This window comes from Rhinoraja longicauda, chromosome 30 (assembly GCF_053455715.1).
Source record: "Rhinoraja longicauda isolate Sanriku21f chromosome 30, sRhiLon1.1, whole genome shotgun sequence".
NCBI lineage: Eukaryota > Metazoa > Chordata > Chondrichthyes > Rajiformes > Arhynchobatidae > Rhinoraja > Rhinoraja longicauda.
The window spans coordinates 716,262-732,745 of record NC_135982.1 but is presented as its reverse complement, the minus strand read 5'-3'; the positions used below and the strand labels follow the sequence as shown (position 1 = coordinate 732,745).

The 16,484-nt window shown below is 44.0% G+C and overlaps 2 protein-coding genes across 3 annotated transcripts in view; one reads left to right on the top strand and one right to left on the bottom strand.

Annotated features, from left to right (window-relative positions):
* The window catches only part of tp73 (tumor protein p73), a 222,544-nt gene extending 217,615 nt beyond the window's left edge, over window positions 1-4,929 (top strand). For both annotated transcript variants that reach the window (XM_078425078.1, XM_078425079.1), the window contains 2 exons: window positions 711-804; window positions 1,744-4,929. In XM_078425078.1, the coding sequence (XP_078281204.1) occupies window positions 711-804; window positions 1,744-2,046 (397 nt within the window). In that variant the 3' untranslated portion in view covers window positions 2,047-4,929. The remainder of the gene's footprint in view (window positions 1-710; window positions 805-1,743) is intronic.
* Window positions 4,930-15,331: 10,402 nt separating this feature from the next.
* LOC144607979 (myo-inositol 2-dehydrogenase-like) overlaps window positions 15,332-16,484 on the bottom strand; it is a 66,475-nt gene continuing 65,322 nt past the window's right edge. Inside the window, exon 10 of the transcript XR_013549154.1 lies at window positions 15,332-16,471. The gene's annotated coding sequence lies outside the window, so the exon portion shown is untranslated. The remainder of the gene's footprint in view (window positions 16,472-16,484) is intronic.

The window sequence follows — 16,484 nt, the reverse complement described above, 5'->3', positions numbered from 1 at the left end:
TCATGGCCAATAGTGAAAAAAACTTGGCAATGAACAGGTTAATGAACATGTAATCTCAAATCACCTAGGCTTTCTCAGTAATATAACTAGTTTTCTCTTTTCATTTTATCTTGTAAAACCAGATGTAGCTTTCTCAGTCACTCAGCATTTTAATCCGCTCAGCAAGTAAGGCCTTTGGTCCAATACTTGACACGCTCCGTTAGCCGATCCCAGCCAAGGCAGTGGTGGTGATGGTGTAGACAGCAGTGAGGCCTCCCCATTCAGGAATGGGAAAGAGTTACCAGCTCTCTCCCTCCTGCTCACTAACATACAACTCTTGCTGGAAACAGACCACATGAAGGCAGTGAGTCAGGTTTGGCTGTGATGTCCTGTAAGGGTCAAGGCCGCCAACATTCACTGTTAACGATCAAAGGTGAATAAAATCACACTGGAAAAGGCATCAGACGTGACTGGCAGAGGTGGATTCGTCTGAGACAATAGGGGAGTTTGGATTGAGTAGACATTGTCATGAAAGGTGCCCAGTCCATTTAGTAGTGATTAGTAATCTGTAACATTTTTAATGGACCCTTATTACTTTCTGGTTAATTATTTTGCATTGTTTCTGACCAGCCCCTTCAGCTCAATAAACCTGTAGTTTCCTAGTCAGCCTCTTTCTCTGATGCCAGTTTCCAATTTTATGACTGTTGTATTTATTGAATTTTCTTTCATAGTTTTTTAACAGGTCTGGGCTGCCCTAACTGTCTGGAATATTTCACCTCACAAGGGCTGCAGACTATGTACCACTTGCAGAACCTTTCCATTGAGGTACTATTTACAAATACTTGTGTGTTATAAATGGAGAGAATGACAACCGACCGGGCCCTTCCTTTTTTGACAAGTAATACTTTTCACAATGTTTCTGGTACCTTGTGGCTTGGTGGGATTCAGGGGGTTTTGCCCAATAATCTGTTTGGTGAAGCACGTTGTCAAGACTTCCTAGCACAGAGAGTGATTCAGTCCTTGTGTGCTGTCAAAATGCACACAGCCCAGCAGAGGAACACGGGATAGTAATCAGGAGCAGGGATGCCCATTCCTGACATGAATTCTCCCACTACAACCTCCATTTGCCGTGGTACAACATGGCCTGTAAGCAGATCCCTGGTTTTCTGGACTACATGGGTCAGGTACACATTATATTTGCCACATAACTGCCAGGGAGCTCTGCTCTCATCAGGATAATGTTCTAATTTCTCTAAATTATGTTTTTTATCCCCTATTTGTCTGCTCCCTTTCTGATCGTATTCTTTAGAGCAGAATGGCCATGTGGTCATTTGTATCCTGTCAGTGCCCCTTTGCATGATCTCCACCATCACCCCCATAGTAGTTTTTTTCTGTGCGAATTTAAAAGAAGCTCAACTGGGGAAGCATGCCTGCCTCCAGTGATAACCCATGTCAGATGGAGGTAGGTGCATGTATCACATCCGAGCTCTGGAAAATTGCTTCATATGTAGATCTAGACAGTGAATGTTGGCAGATTACCCAACCACGGTGATATCACTCAGTCAGACCCCAACCTCACCCACCTTTTCCAGCAGGAGTCTCTGTTTCAGCTCGTCCTGCCACTGTGTCATGTGAAGACCGATCAGCTGGGGATGGGCAGTAAGTGCCAGCCTTGCCTGCAATACCACAAGCTGAGGATTAATTTGAAATATGCTGCTCCTCTCTGTGTACAGTCTTTAAACACGCCCTTCTCGTCCTCTTTAGGATCTTGGAGCATTAAAGATTCCGGACCAGTACAGACTTCTGATTTGGAGAGGGCTTCAGGAGTTCAAACAGGGGCACGACTACAGCTCTCAGCAGCTGATGCGATCCAGCAACAACACGGCCACCATGAGCGGTGAGCTCCAGCGGCAGCGGGTGATGGAGGCCGTGCATTTCCGCGTGCGGCACACCATCACCATTCCCAACCGGGCCGACGACTGGGGCGACTTTGGCTTCGACCTACCTGACTGTAAGACACGCAAACCGCCAATCAAAGAGGAGTTTACCGAGAGCGAGCTAAACTAAGCAAGAAAACACAAAGCCCTACAGCGTCTCGAGTTGCTCACAGCACTGACTGATGTAAAATAGGCTGAGGGAGATTCCAGCTGACCACTTCTGCTGTACTGCTACAAACAATCTCTCTGGTTGCTCCACACACAGGCATGGCGAATACTTTGCAGAACAGAGGGGTTTTGCTTATCAATCAAATGTGAGATCATTGCATCGCTGTTCTTCTTGGACTTAACCTGAATGCTAAATGTTATTTCTCTTTCGCATTGCCCTCTGTCTCCACATCACCACTTCCATCAAACAGCATTCCCATGCCCACACTACTCACTGCACCCCATGAACATGGGTCCCCGATGCTGCATGTTCCATCAGAGCACAGTGCCTGTCCCATTCTGCTCTGTGCAGCGCACACTCTGCAGGAAGGTCAAGAATATTCTGAACATTCACCAGGCCTGTCAGCACACTGCACTGACTGCAAGAGGGGAGTGGTCTGGCTACACTCAATACGTTCTGCGTATTTATATATTTGTTGATTTCTTGAGATTACAGGAAATCTTTGATGACGTGACCAAGATATATATTGAAATATAATTGGCACTGGAGCAAAGTCTTTCAGTTAGAGAGGAGCTGTCCCCTTTCTCAAGCTCCAGGCTTACCACACATGGAAATAGTCTTGGAAGTATCCCAAAGGTTGACAGACAGAAATAGCAAGGATGGGTGAAGCCGATGTGTTGGGTGTACTGATAAAACAAAGTACTTCTGTTATTGTAGTGACGAGTTTGATGGCTCGTTAGATTATGACTCCATGGCTTGAGCAGGTTTTGTTAAAACATTTAAATGCTGTAAATATACAGCAGGTCCCTTAGAATTTATTAACAGAGAGACCAGATACTTTTTTCGTATAGAAATAGAAACTGGAATAAAAGGGCCCCTTCCAACATTTCCAAAGATTGCAATCGTTTTCATGAGTATTTGTTGTTTCCTTTTGCCAATCTCTAATTGGTTTCCATTTCTACATCAATTTATCTGCTATCAATAAATGTATCATATAAAGTGTTAATCTCAATACAATCCAGTCCTTAAAGTGGCTGCCCGATCTTACATAAGCTATCTACACCAGAAATGTTAAACTTCTCTCCTCCTCTCCTCCACTTGGTTTAAATCGAGTCAGGCTGACCGAGACAAAGGTGGACGTGTTTGGAGCAGAATTTAGCTTCTGGTTTATTCCAAGGCCGTTAGTGGAAAAGAGAGGGAAGAGGAGAGTGACGTTGCCTGCCAGTTTGCTACTGTTTCCTGTTGTCCAAAAGGAATTTCTATTGTTTAGTATTCCTGGGCCATTAAACACATCCAGACCATCCTGCAAGCTGCGTTTTTCCTGCTACAACATTCTGTTGTGTTCATTGCACACATGTTGCTGAATCCTCATCTGTGCTGCTCATATCTGCACATTTGACACCAGCCGGCCAAGCAACACCCAGTTCAACATCAGAATTCAATCTCAATCCAGGCTACATTCTGAACATGCTGCAGCCTTGTCCTCTGCCCTTCATACGTGGAGCGTGGATCCACACTTGGGATGGTCATCCTAGATCAAAATGCCTCGAACTGAAGCTAATATCTTTAAACGGGCCTTTAAGCCCTTCCATTCCTGTCGTGAAGCCATACTCAGTGTTTAATCTTCCTCTGCAGTGAAACATCTTTGGATGTTCCATTGTTAAATGCTTGTATAAATATATGTGATACTTCCTCTTTAACAGAGGCAGGGCCTGTTTTTAATGTGTAATCAATAAGGACTACTCAGTTCCATATAATTTATTGATGCAACAGTAGAAAGAGCACGCAAACCCCAGCATTCGAGTTCAGTTTCGCTTGTGAACATTACTTCCTCCCCACACCCGTTCTTCATGGAATATTAGGTATCATTGTAATTAATACATGATACAAACATTTTGTGATACCCCAAAGTGTGATGTCCCAAACTTTGTGATGCGTTAATTTGTAATTCCACGCTTGGCTAACACTTCGACCTAATAATAAAAAATCCTTGTCTTGAATGATCTGTAACCATCACCTGTGGGAACCCCAGACGGACAGTGCCCATTGTGAAAAGCCAACTCTGGCACCAAAATAGACAGCTCCAGTGTAATCATTTAACGGAATATGATGTATCAGATGGATGAGGGGAAGGAGTCAATCCTATCGCTGGATGACTGGTTCTGTCATTTTCTACAGCCAAGGACGCATTTACTTTTAATGATAACATTCATTTCAAAAAAGTTATGGCCATCGGAAGATGTTTTGCCTAAGGACAGTCAATCTAAAACAAATGTACAAAAAGACATGAAAAGCAAAACAAAAAATGCTGGCACACAAAATCTGAAATTGAAGCCGAATTGCTGGAAATACTCAGCTGTTTGGGTAGCATTTGCTGAGAGGCAGAGTCAATGTTTCAGATTGATTAATTCTCATCAGATGAACAGTCACTGACTTGAAGCATTCATTCCTCCTTCAGATACTGCCAGAACTGTTGGAAAATCACAAACTGTCCATTTGTTGTCTTTATGCAAAGACTCAGTGTCGACCACTTACTGACACCCCCCACCACCTTTCTTTTGTCCCCAGGTCAGGTTCAGCCCATTTCCAGCTCAGTTAATTTCAGGTATTTCAATGGATGTAAATTTCTTTTTCATTGAAATTGTTTAATTGCGAGCTCTTGAGCAAACTTTTACCAAGACTTTCACTGAAAGTGTAAGAAAATAACTGCAGATGCTGGTACAAATCGATTTATTCACAAAATGCTGGAGTAACTCAGCAGGTCAGGCAGCATCTCAGGAGAGAAGGAATGGGTGACGTTTCGGGTCGAGACCCTTCTTCAGACTGATGTCGGGGGTGGGACAAAGGAAGGATATAGGTGGAGACAGGAAGATAGAGGGAGATCTGGGAAGGAGGAGGGGAAGGGAGGGACAGAGGAGCTATCTGAAGTTGGAGAAGTCAACGTTCATACCACCGGGCCGCAAACTGCCCAGGCGAAATATGAGGTGCTGCTCCTCCAATTTCCGGCGGGCATCACTATGGCACTGGAGGAGGCCCATGACAGAGAGGTCAGACTGGGAATGGGAGGGGGAGTTAAAGTGCTGGGCCACCGGGAGATCAGTTGCGTTAATGCGGACCGAGCGCAGGTGTTCAGCGAAGCGATCGCCGAGCCTGCGCTTGGTTTCGCCGATATAAATAAGTTGACATCTAGAGCAGCGGATGCAATAGATGAGGTTGGAGGAGGTGCAGGTGAACCTCTGTCTCACCTGGAAAGAGGTGAAAGTGTGTTGATCCATTTGTTCACTGAAAGTGTGTTGATCCATTTGTTTTTAAACAATGTGTAAATATATATATATAACTTTTGGATGTATTTAGTGATGTACTCACCTTGCAGGGCAAGGCAGTTCTACTACCCCTATGAACCAATGGAGGGAATGTTCCTCAATCCTCTGTAGCCGTTGCAGTCAAGTTATAGCATTAATGCTGCAGTGTTGCATGTAGAGCTCGTGGCCATTATTTCTGTCCCAATGTGGAAAAGACTTAAGTTCCTAGAAGCAGTGTGTAGGAAGGAACTGCAGATGCTGGTTTACATCGTAGATGGACACAAACTGCTGGAGTAGCTGAGAGGGACAGGCAGCATTTCTGGATAGAAGGAATGGGTGACGTTTCAAGTCGAGACCCAAAACGTCACCCATCCCTTCTATCCAGAGATGCTGCCCGTCCCGCTGAGTTACGCCAGCATTTTGTGCCTATTTCCTGGAAGCATTGTTCATTGTTTCTCAGATGAAACACTGAGCAAAGGGTGGAAGTACAACAGAAAGTGCTGTAAGTGCACAGTGGGTCACATTGCGGGAAGACAAATAAGCATCATGTGATTTTGCTAGCTAAAATACTGTGTATTTTCAGACTTTAGAATGGGCAACCCAATCAGAGAGAGACAAGTGTTGAGTGGGTGAGGTAGAGTGACCCTAGCCTCAAGTCTTGGCCTTCACTTGGTGCTTGGTAAGTTTCAACAGTAGACCAGTGTTCCACTGCATTGGACCTAGGTGGAAATTAAGGAGGGAAAGTTGGCTCATGTATTTTATTTTAAATCAGATGATCACCTGCATTTTAGAAATGTTTTGGCTGCCTTAATCACAGCCAGTGCAGTCAATATCAGAGGATGGCAGCCTGAATTTCGAATCTGCTACAACTCTAGCCTAGCCAGTTGCAAACACACTGATGTGAAGCACAGTGCACAGCAGCTCTGACTTTAACCTTGATGTAGTTCTGGTACTGCTCCAGTCTCTGGGTTAAAGCTGACAACAGAGCCACCCCCAGCAGAAAGGTGCCCAGCCACTGACCAACTAACATGGCCAGTCCAGTGAAACAATACCCTCCTCTTTGCCCTACACACTTCCCTGGCAGTTTTGCTATTAATAGAAAAAGTGTTCAAACATTTTTTTCATTCTATTTTAGAGCCCTGGTTATCATGAGTTGAATTGTAGTGGTGTCCAGGAGATAAATCTTTAATTCTCTGATACGCCAGGTTAATTTGAGAGTGACCGTATTACAGAGCACACATAGTATCTGGAACTTATTGATTTAAACGGAAAGGGAGGATAAATCACAAAACCAGGGAAGTGTCTTTCAACAATATACAAATTGGACAGATATTTGGAAACTCTGCAAAATGTGTATGAACTGTGACGTGCAATGTTTTAATGATGTGCACTGTGGTCTTCCTGTAGGCTGTCGTGCATCAGAGATGATTAACTTACCCTTTCCTTGTTCAGGAGTCGGTGCTTCCTGAACATTATGCACTCGAATGGCAATGATGGGCAGCACTCAACTTGCTCTGTGTACCATTCATACCCAGTTGGCTAACAAGTCACAGTTGAACTTTCACTGTACTATTTTAACATTGCTGGTGACCAATTTGCCCAATGCACCACAAAGAGCAGCCTGTGCCAGTTAATGTGATAGCCTTTCATAAGATTAGTTAATGCATGCAAAATCGATGGGGCTTGTGTCTGCATCAGCTCAAAGCAACTAACAAGGCTGTGAATCAGGAATTAAAGTCTCTCATTCCCACAAACAATCATTACAAAAGGGATTTCAATCAGTTTATTATAAAGATGATTTGTCTCGTGATGCAGATGTAAACATGGCAGCAATGCTGCCCTTCCATTGCCTTGCCCTCTGCAGACTGAAGAAAGCAGCTATTGCAGGGCAAGAACATGAGAAAGCATCTGTTAAACCCAGTCCAAACCCAAGGTTTAGCTGGCAACAGCCCCTGATTTCCTCTGGACTACCCCATAGAGAATCAAACAATAGCTAACATTGACTTCTTCTCAAAGTGGGGGAATTGTTCACAGAATGAAAATAAATGAAGTTGCAAAAAGCAAGAGGGTCTTTTTTTTAATCAATCATATTCTCACCATGTACCTCGAAGGTGCTGACTCGTGGGACGTTTTGTTAGCCTGTATCTCTGGGTCAAGAGGTGATTCTTTATTAGATCAGATGGTGAGCGCAGGCGCCACTGGACAGGCAATTCTGTCTGATTTTCTTACTGTCACCAATGCTATAAATAACCTTCTCAACTGACTACAATTCATCCCTGAGATTACATGGTCCACATGAAAAAAAGGCAGATCAAATGGTGCTCTGCTATTCAATAATATTTGGCTGAGGATCATGTCCACAGCCCCACTTTTTTGCCTGTTCCCAGCCTTGAATAAATTCAGCAATTTTCTTTGTGGTGAATTTTAAAGATTCATGAACTTTTGAGGGAAGACATTTTCTTATTTATCATCCCTTTCTCAAAACTGCAAAACTGTAGCCCCCTCATTTGAGCTTCTCCTTCACGAGGAAACTTCCCTTCAACATTTGGCTTGTTCCATTTAGATTATTTTTCATTCTAAATCTCAAGGCCCAATTCTTTGCCACGTCAGGAATCATTCTCTATTCACCAAAGACACTTCCATACAATGCAGTCTCGGCCCCAGTCAGGAGCAGAAGGGATGAAACGGCTCAACATCATCCCAGCGAGCAGAGCCCAGATACGCTAATGCCACACCACTCACTCTGCTTCCCATCACTAAACTCAAAAACTAAACGTTGTCACATTTGGTATCATGAAATTAGCCTCCTCATCACTCACTGTCACAATGATACAGTGGTGCAGGTTGCCAGTGCATGATAAGCAGATAGTAGGATGAAAAACTGCTTATTTAATTCCGGATTTATTGAAGACACAGAAATCCCACAGCAATCAAAATCCAGAAATAATCTGCAACTTTTCTTTCTAATGTGCTTTCACAATTTTAGGAGCTCTCTGTCAGTGATAATCCTTTGGACATTGTAAAATGACAATTTGGGTACTTGTGTGACCCCCCCCCCCCCCCCCACGCACCTATGAATAGTAGCAATTTAAATAACTTTATGGCTTTAAATGTTAAATAATTTTTTCAAATAGTTTCAATGTCAACTAATGCTTTTTCAAGCCAGTATTAATTGTTATCTTATACTCCAAACCAGTTGTAATTGTGTAGTTTTTTAAAATTATTTGTAATGTATCCTTTGAAATTAAGTCTCAAGATGTTTTGTATCACAATAAAGCACATGGATCCTGTACTTTGTGACATAGTCTATTAGTATTCCATAATTTCTATTCAGTTGCTGGTGCTCGATGACAATTTCAATATAAGCAAATTTCCATTTTAATTCCAGAGATTTAACGATTTTTTAAACTGGGAAATTTGTTTTATGTGGATGTTGCCAGGACATGAGTGGCTGGGCTCCAGGGGGAGGTTGGGCAGGCTAGGACTCTATTCCTTGAAGTGCAGGAAGCTGAGGGGTGATCTTACCGAGGTGTATTAAATCATTAGGAAAGGAGATAGTGTGAATGCCCAGGGTAGGAAAAGCAAGAATAAGAGCAGGGGCGTGAAATCCAGGAGAGCTAAAAACATAATTGTCATAATGGACAATCGTCAGCTGACCAACGACCTGAATGAGTTTTACTGCAGGTTCGAGAAACAGAAACACAATCCTGGGATCCCCTCCCCCTCCCTCCATCATCACTTCACACGTACTCACAGACTGACTCAAGTTTGCAAAGACTGGACCCTCCAGTTTAATAATATAAATTGCGGAGGCGGAGAGGCTTCAGGAAACAGAAAAGCCAGAAATCTCCAGGACAATGTTTCCCCCTCTACCCTCAAGCTCTGTGCTGAACAATTGGCACCGATCTACACAGCCATTTTCAACCAGTCCCTGCAAACCTGCACTGTCCCAGCCTGCTTCAAGGTCTCCACTATTGTCCCTGTACCCAAAACGACAAGGATCACTGGTCTTAATGATTACAGGCCTGTCGCACTGACCTCCGTAGTCATGAAGACCTTTTAAGGACTTGTGCTGGCCCAGCTGAAAAACATCACAAACCCCCTGCTGGACCCCCTGCAGTTTGCATACAGGGCCAATAGATCGGTGGATGACGCAGTCAACTTAGGCCTGCGCTTCATCCTCCAGCACCAAGACCACAAGGGGACCTATGCCAGGTTTGCGGATGACACAACCCTGATTGGACTGATCCAGGATGGGGAGGAATCTGCCTACAGACGGGAAGTGACACAGCTGGCATCCTGGTGCCATTGCAACAACCTGGAGCTCAATGCTCTTAAGACGGTGGAACTAATTGTAAACTTTCGAAGAGCTCCCCCTCCCCTCCCCCCACTCACCAGCAGCAACATCATAGTCACATCTGTGGAGTCATTTAAGTTCCTTGGAACCATCATCTCCAGGGACCTTAAATGGGGGGGCCACCATCGACTCCACAGTCAAAAAGGCCCAACAGAGGATGTACTTCCTGCTGTAGCTGAGGAAACACAATCTGCCACAGGCAATGATGGTCCAATTCTATACTGCTATCACCTTCTCCATCATGGTCTGGTTTGGCTCAGCCACCAAGCACGACATCCGGAGGCTGCAACGGATCGTTCGCACAGCTGAGAAGGTTGTTGGCTGCAACCTTCCCCCCATTGATGAACTGTACACTGCAAGGGCCAGGAAGCGAGCGGGCAAGATCATCTCTGACCCCTCTCACCCTGGCCACAAACTCTACACAATTAAGAGTCTGCAGATTCTTTTTTGCTCTGGTTTATTTTCACCCACATGTTTAGACTATAATGTTGTATCCTTATTACTTTGATGTGTTTATGCTTTATTTTTAAATGTTAACTGTATGTTTGTGTTGTCATTTGTGAGCAGAGCAACAAGGCACATTCCTTGTATATGCACATACTTGGCCAATAAACTTATTCATTCACTTATGAATGGGCTCTCTTGACTAGAGATGCAGTGTTTATGGACCAGGTCAGGCTGTCTGTGATCTGCACTCCCAGGAACTTAGTGCTACCGACTATCTCCACAGCGGTGTCACTGGTGTGTGCCTGCGCCAGTTTCTCCTGAAATCAACAATGATCTCCTTTGCTTTGTCGACATTCAGGATCAGATTGTTCACGTTACACCAGCCCACTGGTTGTTTCAACTCCTCCCTGTAAGCCAGTTCATTGTCGTCCTGGATAAGGCCCACCACTGTTGTGTCATCCGTGTACTTCATGATGTAATTTGTACTGAACCTGGCACAATAGTCGTGGATCATCAGGGTAAACAGCAGTGGACTCAGGACACAGCCCTGAGGGGAACCGGTGCTCAGAGAGATGATGTTGGAGATGTTGTTTCCAACCCGCACAGACTGGTGTCTGTCAGTGAGGAAGTCCAGTAGCCAGTTACACAAGGGGATGCCTTATTGGCATCCAATTTGCTTACCAAGTGCTGAGGGATGATCGTATTGAATGCTGAACTGAAGTCCAAGAACAGCATTCGCACATGTGTGTTCTTCTCCTCCAGATGTGCCAGGCTCAGGTGGACTACAGAGGATATGGGGTTCTCTGTGGAGCGGTTTGGCTGGTAAGCAAACTGGAACTGGTCAAGTGTGGGGGGGGAGTCTGGAGATAATAATGGGGTGGAAGTTGAGACCAAGAGGAATCTGATCTTTAGATTGTGAGAAAACCAATACAGGATGCTTTTATGCTGGAGGGCAAACCCCTGGAAAAAGGATTCTTGCAGGAGTATTCACTTTTCTATAATCATAGCTTCCCCTTTGTCTTTCTTCTACATCTTCTCAGAAAATCAGTGTTCAACTTATACTGTTCCAATGATTAAAAGTGTAAACTCAGCACCTCAAAGGTTTGGATAGAAAATTGGTTCATGGAACGATATAAAGGGTGATGGTGGAAGGAGGCCTGTGACTAATGGTGTGCTTCAGGGATCGATTCTGCGTGCATTGCTGTTTGTTATTTATAACAATGATTTGGATAAGAACGTGCAGGGTATGGTGAACAAGTTTGCAGATGACACTGAATTGAATGATATTATAGATAGCGAAGATGGTTGTCAAAAAATTGCAGCAGGATCTTGATCAGTTGGGCAGATGTGCTGAGGAGTGGTTGAAGGAATTTAATAGAGAGAAATATGAGGTGTTGCATTTTGAGAAGTCTAACATGGGCACGACCTACACAGTGAATGGGAGGGACCTGAGGAGTGTTGTAGAGGAGAGGGATCCAGGAAACCAGGTACATAATTCCTTGAAAATGGCATAAAAGATAGATAGGATGGTCAAGAAGGCTTTTGGCACATTGGCCTTCATCAGTCAGAGTATTGAGTATAGAAGAGAGGTCATGTTATGGTTGTTTATGACATTGGTGAGTCCACATTTAGAGTATTGTGTTGTGTTCACTTTTGGTCACCATGTTATGAATGAATGAATACGTTTATTGGCCAAGTATGTGCATATACAAGGAATGTTATAGGAAAGATATTGGTAAGCTGGAAAGACTGCAGAAAAGATTTACGAGCATGTTGCCAGGACCCAAGGGCCTGACCCAGAGGGAGAGGTTGAGCAGGCCATGACTTTTTTCCATGGAGTGCAGGAGGATGGGGGAGAATCTTAGAGGAGTACAAAATCATTAGAAGAATAGATTGGGTAAATGCAGTCTTTTGCCCAGAGTAGACAACATAAGTTTAAGGTGAGGGGGAAAGATTTAATAGGAACCAGAGGAGCAACTTCTTCAGACAATGGGTGGCGGGTGTATGAAATGAGCTGCAGAAGGAGGTAGTTGAGGGAGGTAGAAACTAATAGCAAGTTCTTTAAGTAATGATGCCTCAACAAATTTGGACTGCATCCAAGCATATTCGGCCAACCCCCATCCCCGCCTCTACAACTTCCAATGCAACTTGCTTTATCACTTTGCCAGTTCAGAAAGATAACTGACATGAAGCACTGATCCTGTTTCTCTCCCTGCGAGTACTACCTGGTCTGCTGATATCCGAAGCATTTTCATCTCACAATTTTCATCATCAGCAATTTATTTGCTCTACTTTCATCACTTTGCCTTTTTATGTTGGCAGTAACCAATTATCCCATCCATCATTCTGACAATGATTATTATCTGAATGGTGTCAAAGTTAGGAAAAGGGGAGGTACAACGAGATCTGGGTGTCCTAGTGCATCAGTCACTGAAAGGAAGCATGCAGGTACAGCAGGCAGTGAAGAAAGCCAATGGAATGTTGGCCTTCATAACAAGAGGAGTTGAGTTTAGGAGCAAAGAAGTCCTGCAGTTGTATAGGGCCCTAGTGAGACCGCACCTGGAGTACTCTGTGCAGTTTTGGTCTACAAATTTGAGGAAGGATATTCTTGCTATTGAGGGCGTGCAGCGTAGGTTTACTAAGTTAATTTCCGGAATGGCGGGACTATCATATGTTGAAAGACTGGAGCAGCTAGGCTTGTATACACTGGAATTTAGAAGGATGAGAGGGGATCTTATCGAAACATACAAGATTATTAAGGGGTTGGACACGTTAGAGGCAGGAAACATGTCCCCAATGTTGGTGGAGTCCAGAAGCAGGGGCCACAGTTTAAGAATAAGGGGTAGGTCATTTAGAACAGAGATGAGGAAAAACTTTTCAGTCAGAGAGTAGTAAATCTGTGGAATTCACTGCCTCAGATGGCAGTGGAGGCCAATTCTCTGAATGCATTCAAGAGAGAGCTAGATAGAGCTCTTAAGGATAGCAGAGTTAGGGGGTATGGGGAGAAGGCAGGAATGGGGTACTGATTGAGAATGATCAGCCATGATCACATTGAATGGTGGTGCTGGCTCGAAGGGCCGAATGGCCTCCTCCTGCACCTATTGTCTGTTGTCTAATGCTGAATGCCACCATTATAGTTACTGTAATCAGCAAAGGAAACAGGCCCTTCCTGTTGACCAAGATGCCCCATCCACACTAGTCCCACCTGCCTGCATTTGGCCCATATCTCTAAACCTTTTCTATCCATGTACCTGGCCAAATGTATTTTGAACATCGTAATAGTATCTGCCTCAACTACCTCTTCTGGCAACTTGTTCCACACACTCACCATCCTATGTGTGAAAATGTTCCCCCTCAGGTTCCAATTAAATCTTTCTCCTCTCACCTTAAACCTATGGCCTCTGGCTCTTGCTTCCCTTACTCTGGGACTCTGCATTTAATTTATCTATTCCTCTTATGATCTTAATATATCATATATTAATATATAATCTCTATAAGATTGCCTCTCATCTACCAAGGAATAAGCCTTGGCTCTGGCCCTCAAGTCCTAGCAACATTTAAGTAAATCTTCTCTGCACTCTTTCCACTTAACATCTTTCCGATAACAGGGTGACAAAAACTGAACACAATATTCCAAATGTGACTCTACCAATGTCTTGTACAAATGTAACATAACTCTTTCTATTCTCAATAGTCAGATGATGGTCAATGTGCCGAAAGCATTCTTGACCACCCTATCCACCTGACACCACTTTCAATGAACTATGCACCTGCACTCCTGGATCCCTCTGCTCTACACTTCCCAGAGTCCTGCATTTCACTGTGAAGGGACCTGCCCTGGTTTGACTTCCCAAAATGCAATGTCTCAGTTATCTGTATTAAAGTCCATTTACCGTTCTCTAGCCCAATTGACCAAGATCCTGCTGCAATTTATGATCAATTAACAATTAGTTAGGGCTAGAGTTAGGTTCGCGATACAAAGTATTGGATGCACCATCAACACTGCTTCCACAAATTCCACCAATATCAGTGTGGACTCCCAGGTCAGAGTCCCATATTGGTGTAACAAGTCCCAATGAAAAAAGTTGAGGAAAACCAGGACTAGAGGGTATGAGCTATAGGGAGAGGTTGAGTAGGCTCCAAGGGGCTTCCTTGGAGCACAGGAGGATGAGGGGTAATCTTATAGAGGTGTATAAAATCATGAGAGGAATAGATCGGGTAAAGGCACAGAATCTCTGACCCAGACTAAGGGATCGAGGACCAGAGGGCAGAGCTTCACGTTGAAGCGGAAAAGATTTAGTAAGAATCCGAGGGGTATCTTTTTCACACAAAGGGTGGTGGGTGTGTGGAACAAGCTGCCAGAGGAGGTAGTTGAGGCTGGGACTCTACCAAGGTTTAAGAAACGGTTAGACAGGTACATGGATAGGACAAGTTTGGAGGGATATGGGCCAAGCGCAGGAAGGTGGGACATGTTGGCTGGTGTAGTCAAGCTGGGACCTATTTCCACACCGTATCACTCTATGATTCCATAAATCAAGGGCTGAGAAAGGGCTGAATTTGTCAAATGTGTTCAGGAAAGTTTCCTCGAGCAATATGTAGAGGGCCCTACACAAGAAAGGGCAACACTTGATCTACTCTTAGGAAATTGGGAAGGGCAAGTGACTAACGTTCCTGTGGGTGAGCTATTTAGGACCAGTGACCACTGTCCTATTAGTTTACAAATAGATATGACTAAAGACAGGGCAGGCCCACGAGTTAAAATTCTGCATTGGGGCATGGCGAACTTTGATGATTCTAGACAGGAACTTGTTCAAGTTTATTGGAGCAGGTAGTTTGCGCGCTAAGGAATGTCTAGAGTGGGATGCTTTTAAATATTTGATGACAAGGGTGATGGGCAAGGCAGGTAGGAGTAAATAAGTTTGGATGACGAGAAAAATTGAGGCTCGGGTCAGGAAAAAGGAGGCATGGGACAGCTTTAGGCAGCTGGGATCAAGTGTATCCCTGAAGTTTTGGGAACTGGGGAGCATACATAAGAAGGAAATCAGGAGAACAAAAAGGGAACAGAAGATACAGTGCCCTCCATAATGTTTGGGACAAAGACCCATCATTTATTTATTTGTCAGATTTTAATAAAGGCCATTTTTTTACATTTTGGTTTCACCATGAAGAAATTACAGCAGTGTTTGTACATATTCCCCCCATTTCAGGGCACCATAATGCATGGGACACAGCAATGTCATGTAAATGAAAGTAGTCATGGTTAGTATTTTGGTACATATCCTTTGCATGCAATGAACGCTTGATGTCTGCGATTCATGGACATCGCCAGTGCTGGGTCTCTTCTCTGGTGATGCTCTGCCAGGCCTGTATTGCAGCCATTTTTAGCTTATGCTTGTTTGGGGGCTAGTCCCCTTCAGTTTTCTCTTCAGCAGAAAAAGGCACGCTCAATTGGGTTCAGATCGGGTGATTGACTTGGCCGTTCAAGAATTGACCATTTTTTTAGCTTTGAAAAAACTGCTCTGTTGCTTTAGCAGTATGCTTGGGATCATTGTCTTGCTGTAGAAAGGACCGCCGGCCATAAGTTTTGAGGCATTTGTTTGAACTTGAGCTTACATTTCAGAATTCATTATGCTACTACCATTAGCAGTTGTATCATCAATGAAGATAAGTGAGCCAGTACCTTTACATGCCCAGGCCATAACACCCCACCACCGTGTTTCACAGATGAGATAGTATGCTTTGGATCTTGGGCAGTTCCTTCTCTCCTCCATACTTTGCTCTTGCCATCACTCTGATACAAGTTAATCTTCATCTCATCTGTCCACAAGACCTTTTTTCAGAACTGTGGTTGCTCTTTTAAATACTTCTTGTTAAACTGCAACCTGGCCATCCTATTTTTACAGCTAACCAGTGGTTTGCATCTTGCAGTGTAGCCTCTGTATTTCTGTTCATAAAGTCTTCAGCGGACAGTGGTCATTGACAAATCCACACCCGACTCCTGAAGAGTTTTTCTGATCTGTCTGAAAGGTGCTTGGGGATTTTTCTTTATTATAGAGAGAATTCTTCTGTCATCGGCTGTGGAGGTTTTCCTTGGCCTGCCAGTCCCTTTGTTTCTCAGTCTCATAATGGCTCAGTCTTTATTCTTGTTTCTCAGTCTCATAATGGCTTCTTTGACTTTCATTGGCATAACTTTGGTCCTCATGGTGATAAACAGCAATAAAAGTTTCCAAAGGTAATGGAAAGACTGGAGGAAGGACTCGTTCTGAGACCTCTCTTATACCTGCATTATGGGG